The sequence below is a fragment of the Hyperoodon ampullatus genome (assembly GCF_949752795.1).
Source record: "Hyperoodon ampullatus genome assembly, chromosome: 4".
Lineage (NCBI taxonomy): Eukaryota > Metazoa > Chordata > Mammalia > Artiodactyla > Ziphiidae > Hyperoodon > Hyperoodon ampullatus.
The window spans coordinates 149,552,924-149,570,224 of NC_136917.1; the positions used below are offsets into that span (position 1 = coordinate 149,552,924).

At 41.1% G+C, this 17,301-nt stretch overlaps 1 protein-coding gene across 1 annotated transcript in view; it reads right to left on the minus strand.

Annotated features, from left to right (window-relative positions):
• The window catches only part of PDZD2 (PDZ domain containing 2), a gene marked incomplete at both ends in the record, with an annotated part of 241,666 nt that overhangs the window by 44,130 nt on the left and 180,235 nt on the right, over nucleotides 1–17,301 (minus strand). Inside the window, one exon of the mRNA XM_079701985.1 lies at nucleotides 6,636–6,747. Coding sequence (XP_079558111.1) covers nucleotides 6,636–6,747 — 112 coding nt within the window. The remainder of the gene's footprint in view (nucleotides 1–6,635; nucleotides 6,748–17,301) is intronic.

Consider the following 17,301-nt stretch of genomic DNA (forward strand, 5'->3'; position numbering starts at 1 on the left):
GTGGTTGGTATAGTTCCATGATTGGGGGATGCCTTTTTCCATGTATAGCAATGACTATTGAAACAAACTTTTAGTTAAAGTATAACAACTTACAGAAATGGGCAGAAATCATTAAGTGTACATACAGTTCCATGAAACTTCACAAAATGAATATATGCCAATAACCAACATCCAGACTAAGACATAGAATATTACCAGATCCCCAAATCCCCTTTTGTGCCACTAACCCCCTCACCGAAGGGTAACCATTATCCCAGCTTCTAACACCACAGATCACTTCTGCCTATTTTCAAACTTGATATAAATGAACACATACAATACGTTTGTTTTGGTATCTGGTTCCTCATTCTTAGGATTTGTGAAATTCCATCATGTTGCTGCATTCCAATGGTTTCTTCATCTCCTTTCTGCATACTATTTCATCGTATAAACACAGCACAATTTATTTATCCATTCTATTGCTGATGGACATTTGATTTGCTTCCAGTTTCAGATCTAGAATAAGGGTCAGCAAACTTCTTCCGTAAAGGCCAGATAGTAAATGTTTTAGGCTTTATGAGTCACAAATGGTCTCAGTCACACATTCTTTAAAATTTTTTTTACAATGCACTAAAAATGTAGAAAGCATTTCTATCTGTGGGCCATACAAATACAGCTGTGGGCAGAAGCTTGCTGACCCCGATCTAGAATACACTGTTACTGGACATTCTGTGACGTATCTGTTGGATGTACCTAGGAGAGGCGTGGCTGGGTTACAGGTATGTGTCCCCTTCACCACGCAGGATCACCAGGGTGTGTGAGTGCTTGTTATTCCGCTTCCCTGTCACGCTTAGCAGTGTCAGTCTTTCTACTTTTAGCCACTCTGCTGGATACATAATGGTATTTCCCTGTGGTTCATAATTTACATTTCACTGAGGACTAGTGAGATTGAGCTTCTTTTTAAGTATTCATTGGCTGTTTTTCTTTTTTAAGGTTGTAAAGAGGCTGTTCAAGTCTTTTGCTCATTCCTTTCTTTTTCACTTTTTTAATTGGACTACTAGAAAATTTTATTATTTTTTTTCTTTGCTCATTCTTTTATTGGATTTTTCTCTGTTGATTTACAGTTTTATTTTTTTTTATTGTTAATGTATTTTAGATATGAATCCTTTGTGGAATCTATGTATTGCAAATATCTTCTCCATGTCTGTGACTTGCCTTTTCACTCTCTCAATGGTATTGTTTTTTTTTTTTTTAGATGTTGGGAGTAGGAGTTAATTAATTAATTAATTAATTTTTTTTTGCTGTGTTGGGTCTTCGTTTCTGTGCGAGGGCTTTCTCTAGTTGTGGCAAGTGGGGGTCACTCTTCATCGCGGTGCGTGGGCCTCTCACTATCGCGGCCTCTCTTGTTGCGGAGCACAGGCTCCAGACGTGCAGGCACAGTAGTTGTGGCTCACGGGCCTAGTTGCTCCGCGGCATGTGGGATCCTCCCAGACCAGGGCTCGAACCCGTGTCCCCTGCATTAGCAGGCAGATTCTCAACCACTGTGCCACCAGGGAAGCCCTCAATGGTATTTTTTGATGAACAGAAGTTCATAATTTTAATGTAGAACAACATATATTTTCCCTTTATGGTTAGTGCTTGTGTCTTGTTTAAGAAATCATTATAGTAATGATTTTTAAAGACATCTTTATGATACTTAGTTTATATTATACACTATTTTAAAATAAGATAGTTTAAGGGACTTTAATCTTTTTAAAAATTTTAATTTATTTTTTATTGAAGTATAGTTGATGTATAATATAAATTACACATGTACAATATAGTGAATCACAGTTTTTAAAGGTTATATTCCATTCATAGTTATTATAAAGTATTGGCTATATTCCCTGTGTTGTACAATATATCCTTGTAGCTTATTTTATACCTAATAGTTTGTACCTCTTAATCCCCTACCCCTATGGCCCCTTCTCCACTTCCCTCTCCCCAATGGTAACCACTAGTTTGTTCTCTATATCTGTGAGTCTGCTTCTTTTTTTGTTATATGCACTAGTTGGTCGTATTTTTTAGCTTCTACATATAAGTGTTATCATACAGTATTTCTCTTTCTCTGTCTGACTTGTTTCACTTAGCATAATACCCTCCAAGTTCATCCATGTTGCTGCAAATGCCATTATTTAGTTCTTTTTTATGGCTGAGTAATATTCCATGGTATATATACACACATCTTCCTTATCCATTCATCTGCTGATGAACATTCAGGTTGCTTCCATATCTTGCAATTGTAAATAATGCTGTTGTGAACACAGGTGCGTGTATCTTTTTGGATTAGTGTATTAGGTTTTTTAAAATATATATACCCAGAAGTGGAATTGGTTGGTCATATGGTAGTTCTATTTTTAGTTTTTTGAGAAACCACCATACTGTTTTCCATTGTGGCTACACCAGTTTACATTCCCACCAACAGTGTATGAGGGTTTAAGGGACTTTAATTTTAAATGATGGATCAATTACATTTGAATGTAGCTATAATCATATTATGATGTTTATTATATACTATATATATGTGGAGAGCCATGTATATATATGTGTTTGTGTATATAACTATATATACACATAGATTCTTTGAAATATCAAATTCTCCTAGGCTATGTAATATTTCATTTGATGACTTAAAATTTCAATTTATCTAAAACTTTCTCAGAAAGTTTTTCATGGAATAAAACAAGATGATTCTGTACTCTTTTAAAAATATACAATATATTGATGAGTTTTTAATAGTGATGAAAAGTTAGAACAGGGCTTATATTATAATGGACATCACTAAAAGCCTGGTTTTTCAAAAGCTACATATTAACTTTGTGATACAAATTTCAGGTTTTCAAACACCTGAAATTCCTTTGCAATCAAAAGAAAAATTTTCATTTTCACAAACCTAAGGCATTAACATGGATAAATCAAAAATACAAAAGTTAAAAGGGACCTTGCTGGCAAAAAAGGAGGTATGAAGTAAAGAAAACTCTGGTTAGAATATCAGGAAAAATGTTCCATGAAATAGCTTTAGTCATTTTGGAGCCAGACTGGCCAAAATCTTAGTGGAAATGGCTGGAAACTCTTTACAGAACCTCCTTAATAATTCATGACTTAATAATTCATGACCAGATTAATCTATCTTGGCATGCTTACTCATCTGAAAAAGATTTATTAGAAGAAAATTCCTTTTGAGCTGACAGGGAAGCACTTGCCATTGATAGAAGAGAAACCACATACGGTAGTGTCTGTAGATAATATACTGATATGTGAATACCAGAATGACTCGCTTAAGAAAATATGAAATAAATATCCAGGTTTACAGGACACAGAAATTAGGAGGTGATCACATTAAAATCTCCTGCATTCAAATGTCTTTAGACTGAACATATTTCAAAGCACTGAATGGAGAACCAATTCCTTAAGCCTCTTTAAGGTGCCTCCAAACTACTTTTCCAGTCTGAGCTCCCACTATCCTGCTACATGAATTCATTGCTCTAGCCTGCTGATCCTCAAAGGATTTGGCCTCTACCCACATCCTTTCCCAAACTGGGAAACGTATAACTATCACTTGAAGTTTTACCCAATTTTGCCCACACCATCACCTCCCATGCCAAGAATCTCCTTCCCCCAAATCTCTCTGCTGGACTGAATCGTTGTTTCTGTTGGACTATTGGATCTTTCAGATAGCTGAGGCAGAAAAACAGTTGCCAAAAACTTCTCTAACCAATTCTTTTCCCCATCGTCCCTAAGTATTTCTCACGCATTTTGCCCCAAGTCTAGACCCCGGGTTTCCTCCTCCTGTGTTCTACCAAGACCCGCCAATGTACCGGCCATCCTTTATCTTGCATCCTCTGGATGCCTCCCCCAGTATCACAAGTCAGAGAGATTTCAGTCTTCATACCTCTTGTTCGTGCCTTATCATGACCTGCAAGTTCCTGAGAATCTTCCTATCTGAACCCATTCAAGCATCTTCCCCTCTTGAGAGGGAGCGAGAACGATGATAATGAAAATGACAATGATGAATGTGATATTAACGATGACAGTCATAACAGTGGCAGCTACCATGTGGTGAGGGCCTACTGCTGCCACAGTTTGGAGTGGCGGTACCATATACATTCGCTCAACTGGATCTCTCAACAAGGCCCAGCATTTAGAAGGCATCCACATTGATTTGCAATTATAACCCTCATCTTACAGGTGAAAAATTTGAGACCCAAAGAAGTTAAGTCACCTGTCCCAGGTCACACAGCCAGTAATGGCAGAGCTGGGAATTGCACACAGTTCTTCCTGACTTTGTGCATGTGCTTCTTCTACTATATTTCCTTGTTATGGCCTTGGATGTCTAGGAAAAACACAGGAAGAGAGGGTGGCATCCATTTGTGGCAAACAGTAGCCAGTTCTGGATTTACTACTCAGCCGAATGTGCTGCACATTCTAAATTAATAGTACGAACATGGAGAATCATAGATCTGGAAGGTCGTCAGCTAGGATCCCCTCCCCACATCTGTATCTGTAAAGCCCCAGACTGGGGAATGGGATTCTCTCCAAGTTCCTCAGGAAGCCAAGGGGTGGGTAGGAAGAACTCTGTCGGGAAGGCAGACTGAATGAGTGACCTTTGGGATCCCCTTAACTTCTCTGGTCACATCCATAAAATGAGGAATGTGACTGCACTGGTTTCAAAGGTCCCTGTATTTCCCCAGAGCTCTATGACCCTCCCCTGGGAACTGTTTATAAGGTGCTGATCAGACAGCTGACCTAAGGACCTCCTTCCGCACCGCAAACACACATAGGATTTAGATGTATTTCTCTCAGTTGTTCCTCGGGGCTGAAGAGAAGCTGGTCGTTCTCTCCATGTGAGGACCATCAACATGACCTTTCTCTCTAGTCTTATCAGCCTCTGGTCATCACACTGCTTTTTGTCACAAACCCATATCCTAACACTCAGTCAGATAGACACTACCTAATTATTCTGATTACAAATACAAAGCAATTCATTTTGTTACTGAGTTGTTTTGTTTGTTTTTGTGGTACACGGGCCTCTCACTGTTGTGGCCTCTCCCGTTGCGGAGCACAGGCTCCGGATGTGCAGGCTCAGTGGCCATGGCTCACGGGCCCAGCCGCTCCGCGGCATGTGGTATCCTCCCAGACCGGGGCATGAAGCCATGTCCCCTGCATTGCCAGGCAAACTCTCAAACACTGCGCCACCAGGGAAGCCCTGTTTTTTTTTTTAATGGATGTATTTGATGGTCCTAAACCTGCCACCTTACCTGAGAACAGTAGGGGGCAGGCAATGTGGGTTGGAGATGCTCTTGGTTGGCAGCCAGAGGTGGCAGGAAGATGAAACTGACATAGTGGGGGATGGTGATACACCATGCTTTGTACTAGGTGCTTTTATGTGTGTTTTTTGTTTCTTTCAACCTTTCAAAGTCAGGATGATAATCTCCTTTTTCAGGCGAGGGAGTGGAGGTTCAGGGAGGTTAAGTAACCAGCCCGAGGTCATAAGGTAACTCAAGAGCTGAGGGGTAGGGCTTCCCTGGTGGTGCAGTGGTTGAGAGTCCACCTGCTAATGCAAGAGACACGGGTTCGTGTCCCAGTCTGGGAAGATTCCCACATGCCGCAGAGCGGCTGGGCCCGTGAGCCATGGCCGCTGAGCCTGCGCGTCTGGAGCCTGTGCTCCGCAACAGGAGAAGCCGCAACAGTGAGAGGCCCGCATTAAAAAAAAAAAAAAAAAAAAAAAAAGAGCTGAGGGGTAAACTTGATTCCACCAAGCTTCCAAACGCTTGCTTTTCCTGCTAGACCAGATGTCTTTCACAGCTGGGTAGCCAGGGGTGATTTCTCCATGAGACCAGCAGACACATTGCTGAGGGCCCATGCCACTTCTAGGGGCCCACAAAAATGTTTGGATTTCTTTTAAATTCAGGAGAAAAAAAATGAACATAATAGTAATTAATAGATGATAATGAATCCAGCTTGTATCTTTATACCAGTGCAGCCATGAAATATAATTTGCGGGTGTTTTCCCTCTCTTTCTATAGAAAGAGCCTATCAAGGCTAAAGTGCCTCAGACCCACAAAAGTCCCCCCACACAGCCTCTGACTTTCTCTCTCAGGGCCTAGGCCAGCTGCTATGATGTGCCCAGGAAATGTCAAATCTCTCTGCTACACAAACTACACCTCCATCCTATTTCCCCCCTCCCTTACCCCATTTAGTTGAGATGCAGATTTGTTACTCAATAAATAGCTCTTTGCCCCAGGTTCCCGCGGACCAGGGGTTTGAGGAAGAGGTATGTTTGTTGGAAAGATAGGCCATCAGGAGTATTCCACAGTGAAAGGGTCACCTTAAGTCCTGTTGAAGTAAATGAACCAAACACTACAGGAAATTTATGTTTAAGCAGAAGCAAACAGAGATGTTGACATTCATTTCATTATGACTCAAATAAAAATACTGACGTGGGCAGCCAGGCTGAAGGTGGTTGTTATGCCTGGGGCATGCACCATCAAAAGGAAAAAGAATTTGGAGGTTTTAAGGAAAAAAAGAGCTCATCCTGCAAATGACTTTATCTTCCTGAACTCCTGAGGCTGGAAGCTCCATTTCAGGCAGGTGTATCAGGCAAAGAGTCCACATACCTGAAAGACGGCTCTTGAGCTTCATTTTACTGCTTCCTTGTTTCGGACTTTCCAAGGGCCCCTTGGATTCCTCTGGACCGCATGCATCTTGGGGGTCCTCTGTCCCAGGCATCTGAAATGCAGAAAGCACAGAGCTGATGGGAGAGGCTAGCCTGCGGCCACTTCTGCCATCTCCTCTGAGACATTATCTCAGTCTCAAGCAGCAGCAATACAGGCGTCACATGAGAAAAAAGTTCATGGGATCAAAGCACAGCCCTTCAGATAACCTGGAACCACACAGCCTCACACTGACAAGTTCCTCCCCGGCATGCATTTCACCGCACAGCATAGAATCAGGGAGGTTTCAAACTGGAAAGGGCCCATGGGGCCATTTTGTTTCTTGAGAAAGTGTGTTGATCAAGGTCACCCAGGTGGTCACAAAGCCACAAGTAGACTGCAGGTCCCCTGACTGGTGGGCCAGTGCTTTTCCCTACAGTACAAACTACAATTATTAAACCAGAAATTTTAAATTCAATTCTAAAATTCTTAAAATACAGTAAAGCCTTGATTTGGTGGCAGCCAAATAACTACACCCTGGGTCAACCAGATATTCCATGTGTTACACTCCCATTAAAAAGAAACAACAGCCCCAAAATGGAGTTGCTTGTGCTAAGCCCCACCAAGACTTCATACCTAAAGGAACTGCAGTTCCAGCCTCTCCCAGGAGTAGAATTTAAACCAGTCAGCCAGGAATCTCCTGGTCAGTGAGGTAATCTGCCTGAAACCCCATTTTTCTTTGAGGGACGGTAATCTTGTCTGAAAGAATCCAGCCTTGTAACTTCAGTCCCACCCTCTGTCCGCCTATAAAACCTTCCATTTTGTACAACTCTTCAGAGTGCCTTTCTCTTTTCTAGATGGGATGCTGCCCGAGACATGAATTGCTGAATAAAGCCAATTAGATCTTCCAATTTACTCGGTTGAATTTTGTTTTTTAACACTCCTGAGTACTGATTAAATACCTTCCAGAATCAAGCACCACCCAGGACACACAGAGGCATCTATGAAGTCAGCCCACACGTCTGTAAGTTGTATGTCTACATTATCAGACACCAAGAGGTTATGCAAAAAGCATGACCCCAAGGCCCCTTGGTCCTCCATCTGAGAAAAGCCCAACATGCTAAGAAGAGCTATGCTTACTAGAGAGGAGAAGGAGACTTATGTGGTTATAAAAATATCTGGGGGGTAAATTTACATGTATAAAACTTAGGAGATACATCAAACAAATGAGCCTTCTCATTTGAAATTTTATTCTCCTTTGAGGTTCTGGAGAAAAAAAGTCATATTAATTAAAATAGGTAAGATTCACACTAAGGAACACATATGTCCTTTAAAAAGACATAGATGATATCCTTTACCACATAGCACTCATTGGAGAGTCTTGTAATTATAATGTAAAGAAAAAAACCCCTGAATTTTAACAGATAATAAAAATTATACCTTGTATATCAAATTCAGTTTATGAAAACGTATAAAGTAAGCAGTAAGAGTAATCTCCCAGGTAAGCCCCCTTTTTAAGAGGTAATTGTTTATAGCTAACTATTATATGTAATATAAAAGATCTGAAAGCTTCCCCCATCCCCCTCAAGTTCAAGTATCTTTTGGGATGAGAAAGAAGAAAAGAAAAATTCTGAGAAATGAGGAGATGTAGGCAAATTGAGGAAGAGGCATTGGGAAAACAAATTAATCTTGATATATAAAACAAAGATAAATTTGGTGAATTCCTATTACAACGTCCGGGATTGGCAGGTCTCCAGGTTTAAATTATGAAGTAAAGGCAAGAATGGAATCCTGAGGGTGATTTTAGAGATTCTCTAGAGGGACATCTTTCCCAACACCAAATTGGGGCATTAATTCATACACAGTACAAAAGAAGCCTCTTGGAGACACGCCAGGGATCGGGGGCACAGAAGGAGACATGCAAATAGGAATAATCCAGAGAGAAGTCTCAGGGCCTCTCCTTTGCTTGGCTTAAAAACTTTATGGAAAGAATCTGTCTCCAGACTGTAAACAGCAATTGATGGAGACGGAGTATAATTCCTGGTTCTTCCCGGTTACAACGCCTGACCCAGGCTCCCAGAGAAAGGTATTCCTCGGTTTGCTAGTCATTACCGCCTCTGATGCCCATTACATGGGTGGTTTACTACATAGCGGTCAAGTCTCAGACCATCAGAAAGGCTGACTGAGAAGCTCTTGTGCCAAGGGAGGAAAGCAACCCCAGCCCACCGTTCCTGGACCTGTGAGGTTTCCTCCTTCCACTCTGTGCTCCAGTTTTCCAGCACAGCCCCAGGTTTGCACACAGTCAGAGACATTTTGGAGATGACAGAAGCACTCACAGAAGGAAAGTGGCCTGTCCGAGGCTTCCCAACTCCTACAGGAGAGGCTGCGACTTCACATTCAGTCTCTGGATTTCCAGCTTCAGGTATTACCAGGCTATTCCCCACCTCCAACCTGAGATGCTTTTCAATTAAGTTAACACTTTGGATGATCAATACTGTACTGTACAGTTCGTTCACCTCGATTTTTTTTCATTTAATTTGCACAGCAAATATGTCTCAAGGTAAATAATATTATCTCCACTTGACAGATGAGGAAATAAACTGAGACCCTAAAGTAACACCCTTTTGTTTACAACACATACCCAGGATCTAGGATAGATTATATGTGAAGAGCGTACAAAATGAGTGGTGTAGAGTTTTACAAGAGCTTTACATGGTCTATGTCGAATCTGAAATCTTTATGACGCACACATGAATGCTGTAAACTCTTTGATTTTTTGAATCTGGGGAGGTGGTTTAGAAGAAAGAACCACAGCCTTAAGAAACAATATTTTCTTTTTTTAAATCCTGAAATGCACCAAAGAATGACATGATTTGGTTTCTATGATCTATAAAATACCAAAAGATTATACCAAAGAAATTTTACGCTCAAGATGGTGTATGTTACATAACTACTGAAAGCCTGTAGCTAAAAGCTAAAATCAATCAGAATGGACCCAGAGATATCTCAAAGCTTGGCAAAGGGCGCACTGATGAGCTTGAGGCAGAAGTGAAATCTTATTTCAGAACCTCCTGACCATGTTATCAAAAGGTTCTGAATTTAAACGGAACCATTTCCTCTTGTAACAAAAAACCAGTCTGTCATGGTTTTAGGTGGCTTATAACTCAATGAACAGGAAGTAGGTTGCTTAGATACATTAGTTCCAGATTATTTCAGGAAGTAGCAACATATGAAGTGCAGTTCGATTACAATGAACCTCTCTTCAGTTTTATGACTATTGTCTGAAAATGTCCACACTGTAAGAAAGACCCTTTGCTGTACTTTTTTTTTTTTCAGACATGCAGAACAAATCAAACTGTTCTGGAAATGATGTCATTTTAGTTGTTCTAAAGTGAAATGTGCAGAAAGTTCTCCTAGAAGGCCTTTGGTTCAGAGAAACAGTTGATATAATCTATTATTCATCAGCAATTTCCAATTCACGTGTCATATAACAATGCCATTATATTAATGGAATCTAATATAATTTGCCAATTTCCAGGTTTAGAGCCTCTCTATTTGTACAGTTTTCCACACCTATAACCTATGAGATTCTCTCTCAGTGAAGAAGAATCTCTAGCTTCTGTTTTTATAGCAAGGTGGTAGGGGAGTGTGGTTGAGAATCCTGGGCATAAATCCTGGTTGCACCATTTAGTAGCAATTTAGGCACGTTTGTCAACCTCTTTGGGTTCTAATGTTGTCGTTTGAAAAATAGGGCTTGAATTAAGAATTAAATGATATAGTCTTTTGATTAAAGATGGCAGATTTCCCTCTTGTAACCACCCTAAAATGATGGAGAACATCGAAAGACATAATACCTAAAATGATGGGGAATAAACAAAAGACATAATCCCACAAAGAGAATAGATGACAAGAGCAACAAAATTCTGGAAACCAGTAAGCAAATGTGAGGTCATAGATCTCCCTTGGGAAAGCTGAATCCTAAACGGGAGTTGGAGAAAGCCCCAAAGCAACTCAGTTTGCACACAGACCTCCCACAAAGGCCCAGGAGACAGAGGAACTCTGGAAGTGGGAATGAAGGTAAGGCTGAAGCAGTGGTGTAAGAAATGGCCCAAAGAGTTGGAAGTGATGACACAGGTAAGAGTGGATCTGATTTTGAGGGAGAGTCCAAGGAGTCAGGAATGACCTAGACAACCTTTAGAGAATTCATAAAAGCCCAGGCTATGCAAGTGGAATAGAGTCTGGGCCTCTGTAATTCACCACTGCCCTGCTCCAAACAGAACCAGCCTCCAAAGGAGCCGCAGGACTGAGCTGGAATCTCCCCACTCCTCCCTGCTCTCCCAGCCTTACTCCAGAGATGGAGAATGGAGGCTCCCAGTTACACTAAAGTAGCCCATCAGCCAAAGAATACGGGAGAGTGGTTATCATCAGGCTACTCTCTATTCAGAATAAAGGTATTTTAATTAGCAATTGTAGAAACCTCTGTCCCACTCTCCGTATGAACTACAAGCACAGGAAGTGTATATAAAGTATAATGGCACAAAAACAGAAATATAGATCAATGGAACAGGATGGAAAGCCCAGAGATAAACCCATGCACATATGGTCACCTTATTTTTGATAAAGGAGGCAAGAATATACAATGGAGAAAAGACAGCCTCTTCAATAAGTGGTGCTGGAAAAACTGGACCCAATGTAAAAGAATGAAGTTAGAACACTCCCTAACACCATACACAAAAATAAACTCAAAATGGATTAAAGACCCAAATGTAAGACCAGACACTATAAAACTCTTAGAGGAAAACACAGGCAGAACACTCTATGACATAAATCACAGCAAGATCCTTTTTGATCCACCTCCTAGAGAGATGGAAATGAAAACAAAAATAAACAACTGGGACCTAATGAAACTTCAAAGCTTTTGCACAGCAAAGGAAACCATAAACAAGATGAAAAGACAACCCTCAGAATGGGAGAAAATATTTGCAAATGAAGCAACTGACAAAGGATTAATCTCCAAGATTTACAAGCAGCTCATGCAGCTCAATATCAAAAAAACAAACAACCCAATCCAAAAATGGGCAGAAAACCTAAATAGACATTTCTCCAAAGAAGATATACAGATTGCCAACAAACACATGAAAGGATGCTCAACATCACTAATCCTTAGAGAAATACAAATCAAAACTGCAATGAGGGATCACCTCATACCAGTCAGAATGGCCATCATCAAAAAATCTACAAACAATAAATGCTGGAGAGGGTGTGGAGAAAAGGGAACCCTCTTGCACTGTTGGTGGGAATGTAAATTGATACAGCCACTATGGAGAACAGTATGGAAGTTCCTTAAAAAAGTAAAAATAGAACTACCATACGACCCAGCAATCCCACTACTGGGCATATACCCTGAGAAAACCATAATTCAAAAAGAGTCACGTACTACAATGTTCACTGCAGCTCTATTTACAATAGCCAGGACATGGAACCAACCTAAGTGTCCATCGAAAGATGAATGGATAAAGAAGATATGGCACATATATACAATGGAATATTACTCAGCCATAAAAAGAAACGAAATTGAATTATTTGTAGTAAGGTGGATGGACCTGGAGTCTGTCATACAGAGTGAAGTAAGTCAGAAAGAGAAAAACAAAAACACATATATATGGAATCTAAAAAAAAAAAAAAGGTTCTGAAGAACCTAGGGGCAGGCCAGGAATAAAGACGCAGATGTAGAGAATGGACTTGAGGATACGAGGAGGGGGGTTCGTAAGCTGTGACAAAGTGGGAGAGTGGCATGGACATATATACACTATCAAATGTAAAATAGATAGCTAGTGGGAAGCAGCCACATAGCACAGGGAGATCAGCTCAGTGCTTTGTGACCACCTAGAGGGGTGGGATAGGGAGGGTGGGAGGGAGACGCAAGAGGGAGGGGATATGGGGATATATGTATATGTATAGCTGATTCACTTTGTTAAAAAGCAGAAACTAACACACCATTGTAAAGTAATTATACTCCAATAAAAATGCTAAAAAAAAAAGTATAATGAAGTTTACATGTACCATAGGTTGTCACATGTGTTGTATCCATAATATATTAACAGGGCATTGATGTCAGAGGCAGTTCTTTGATTTTTTTAAAGTAGTATTTTTTTAAAATAGTATCTTTTTTTAATGATACTATTTATTTTTAAAGGGTTAAAATTCCCTTGTAATTATCTTATAGGGTTATCATGAGGATTAAATAAGAATGTGCTTGAGGGTACGAGTGGTGCACCTAATGTGTATCATAGGGGTATAGTGAAGGTTTAGTGGAAATAGAAAAAAAAACAGCCCTCAAGCTTTCTCCCCACTAGATCTCAGGATGCCTCTAGCTTTGATGATTACATTGACTATGATTATACCACTCGACTGCAGAGATATCCATTTCAACTTCATACCTACAGAAAGGTAGCAGATTTAATTAATGAATAAAGCAAAATAAATGGGCACCCAAAGAGAATATGCCACCTTCCTGGATTCAAGAGGAGAAGAAAACTCCCTAAAATTACTGCAAACCTAACAGCTGAGAAGGCAATTTTAAAGGCATGTGCCTGGAGCACTTCATTTTTAAAAATCAGGTTTGCCCAGGACACCAAGGAGGATTTGAGAACACACTCTGGTCTTACCATCAGAATAAGAGCAATGGAAGGGAAAAAAAATAAAGAGAACACGATGTTAGCTGAAGGAAGAGAGCTAAGTCCTTAGAAGGAAAGATGAGATCTTAGATGACAGACTGGACAGACGTAAGGGGAGAGGAGACTGTGAGGTCAAGGGCAGCACGGTGTATAAGGAAAAGAGATGTGCCACCTCCTGACTACTACTCTGAAAATGGGCGTCACAAAAGTGGGAGACACTGGTTATTCCTAGTTTAGAGGGGGTGACTGGGACCTAAGGAAATCCAACTGAGGAAGGGAGGCAGAACCACAGAGAACACAATGCAATGACTCCCCCATGGGGATCCCAGGCCCAGAAAACAATGAGAGATGTGATTTATAAACTGCAGATGAAGAGTTTGAGCAAGAGGACTTGGTACGGCTGTACCAAGAGGGGTCTGAATGTCTGGACAGATTCAAAGGTGAGGGGTGAGGAAGACCAGGAAGAGTAAAACAATTTCTGGGTAAATTTTAAAGGGACAAAGATTTTTTTTTTTTCCCCAAAAGCAGTGGCCTGGGAAATAAATGAAGTTAGGACTATAAAGAAGGAAATAGGCATCCCAAAGGCGAGCCAGGCAGGATGGTAGTAAGCCAGAACTTGATGTTGGTCTGATGGGAGAATACTTCCTGGGTGGAATTAGCCAACTCAGAGGTGGTGGTGGTCAAGATGCACTAGAACAATAGATACATTAGTAAACAGAAGCCTCACTGATTCTATCTCTTTCACAATGATGGGCCCCATGCAACAGAATCTATTTCTTTTCTTTTTGTTCTTTTTTTTTTTTTTAATACAACAGAATCTAGAAGAGTATTTTAGAAAAAAAATCTGAGTCAGAAAGCAAAGGAGAAGTAAAAATGGCACACTGATTCAGCAAGCAGGGCCATGAAAGAAGAAAGGAGTCTTTCAGAGAAAGAAGAAAGGTTAAACAGAAACGTAAGTGAGTCTTTCCCAAAGGAGGCAGATGTGAACCACTAGAGGCAGATCCAATTACTGCCCGCCCCCCTAAACACAGCAGAAAGCAGTGCTACTCGACCCCTGGAATATTCAAAACCTGAGGAAAAACAAATCTCATGGAGCAGGTGGCAGAGGTATTAGCCTTTACCAGCTCATTAGGACAGAAGCTTCAGAACCCTTGACAGGAGGTTTGGTTCACGAACCTGCAGAGGGTGTTTTTCCAGATGAGTAAACTGGGGAGGAGAGATGCAGCTTCCTCCAGGCTAAGCACGTCTATGCCAAGAGGCAGTGGAGATGGAAAAGGAGGCCCAGGACTGAAAATGTCTGCTCTTGAGAACTGGAACCTCTGGCAGAGGTACAGTCCACACCCAACGCAGTACATCAGGGAGGCCTTCGCTTTCATCTCAAAGTATAAATGCAAATCAAGAAGCTTTTGAATAGAAATGAAAAGCACTTTAAGCAGGACCAGGTTGATTTTCCTGCACCCAGACTGGGAGGTAGATTCTTGCCACTGGGTTTAAATTCATGGTCATAGACTCCAAACAACTGCTACAGACTGACTGGTATCTTTTTAAGAAAAGCCAAGAATATTGTTTACCATCAACCCTCTTTTACTTGCTATTACTGAGTCTGTGTTATAGCCTTGGGAGACCATTCTCCATGGGTCTCTCCCATTTCTGTGTGGCTTGTGAACAGGGGCATAGGCTGCTTCTACTCTGGATTATCTATCTTTTCAAGGATGTTGGATGAACAGCCTTGAAGGTTAGAGATAGTGTCTCAGAAGGAGGGCCTGGTTTGTTCACTGTCCAGTATAATCATGTCTCTTTCTGGAGCAAAGGGCCATCAAGTTTGCTTCTAGCCCATCATAAAAGATTCAGGTTGCCTAAGTTCAGGGTTCCCAGCTGTGAAGCAAAGCCACTGTGTATGCATCTATCTGAGGCCCTCTGCTTCACTTCCATAGGCGGGGGGAGTGGGAATTATGCAAACAGGAAGCTCTAAACTGAGACTGAATCCTAAACTGGGATTAGAGAAAGCCAAAAGTTACTTGCTGTGCCATGAGTAATAAAATCATTTGTCTCTGACCCAGGAATCTCATGTCTTCTACCAGCATCCATGAAACTGTAGTGTAAAAACCTCAGACTTTTTTCAGCTCTTGAAGGGGTCTTTAGCAAAATTAAATAAGATCCCGGGAACAAAATTTTGCCTGGGACAACTGTCCAGGGGTTAGGAATTGGTTCCTTTTTTTTTAACATGTCAAGGGTGTGGGGCCAACGACTTAAGACCATTATGGCTCCATTTATTCTTTGTTCATTTACATTTCACTAAAAAGTAAAGCACACAAGAGACATGCTGTTGAACAAATTCAACTTTCTTGGAGCTGAAACAGCCATATTTGTTACAGTAGAAGACAGCCCAGTCTGCAGATGGCGAACAGGAACCATCTCCACCCAGCACCCAGCATCAAGTACGTCATTTTTCTAAGATGGAACAAAACAAGAAATCCTAATGATCAAAGGAGGCCATTAAGTACTTTGGTTTTTAACTCAAAAGGTCAAGGAAATTTAAGTTTGGATGTAACTGTTTTAGATTTGAACATCTTTGGATTATGACTTGCAAAGGGATTTGAATTTGTTGGTATTTTAATTGTTTGAATATCATTACTATGTTGACATTTTATCTCATTGCAGAGCCTCTGAAAAGCTGCACTGGACAATGTGGCTAGAAATAATTTTGGATGAGAAACAGCATAGGGGGTGAGTTTTAGCTTCTGGCAAATTTTAGTCCTCTGGAGATGGGGAGCAAACCATCATTACTCATGAGACAGGCCCCCCCAGTGTCCAAACTAAAACTCTAGTACCTAGAAATATCCTATAACCGCTGTCCAAAGCATTTATGAGATCTCCTTGAACACACTGTGACTAACATAATGCTTAACTCCTAAGCATCATCTTTCTCAGCTAACCCTTGAAGCCTTACAAACAAACCATGCAAAGTATGGCTTTTATTTCCAACTATTTCCATTGAGCAAGAACATCCGATCCCAAGGAAAACTGCAGGAGGACTGGTTGCACCCAGCTCATGCCATGTTTTTACGGTTCCCAACACTTGAAAAAAAAAAAAATCTGCAGATGTGACAGAAGACATCCAAGCTCCAAATCCCTAGGAAGCCATGTTGGCTCATTCCAACAGGACAGGGGAGGGTGGTGATTTCTCTCTCATGCTTCAGTCACACTAAGCTTATTTTTAGGCTTCCAGAGGAAGCTCATTTTCCAAATCTCTGGGGCAAATGTTCGAGTGACCAAAGGAGAACCAGATGGCCATCAGAGGCCAGCGCTGGGAATGAATAACCATTCAGAAAAAGGGAACGGGAACAACAATAAATCAGCCTAATGTAGCAAGAAGCCTGTGAGTTGACTGCAGAAATTAAAACACAAATCTCCCGCTACGCTAGACTCACTGCGTTCCAACAAAGAGACTAAGTCAGGACTGAAGAAGAAAACAGTAAAGCTGAAAAGTAAAACTCCCCCACCACCCCCGCAGCACGCTCTGGTCCACGCAGAGCGTCAGATGCATCTGGGGGAGAAGCAGCAGCTGATGGCAACCGAGGTGCTCAGGCTGTGGCTTCGCAAATGAAATAATACTGTCCTTGGTCTGTCTGAGACCATTTCCCGTCTTCTCCCATTTATCATCCCCAAACAATGTGAACTGGCTTAACACACTTTGTCGGTGATGACTTGGATGATTTTTATGCATACAAATTAAGTAGATCCCTTGGTCTTTCAGAAAGGGGAGGCAAAGAAATCACCTTTAAGGGTACAGAAATGTAATCAGTCACTGGCCCACATCTGCCCCTCCTGTGGTGCGTTTGTATGTGTCACCCTCCCAAGGAGAGGATGGTATCCTCAAGGGACTCTCAGTTCATCAAACATAACAGGAGATGCAGATGCAAGAAGGAGAATCTGCATATGTCCCTCCTTGG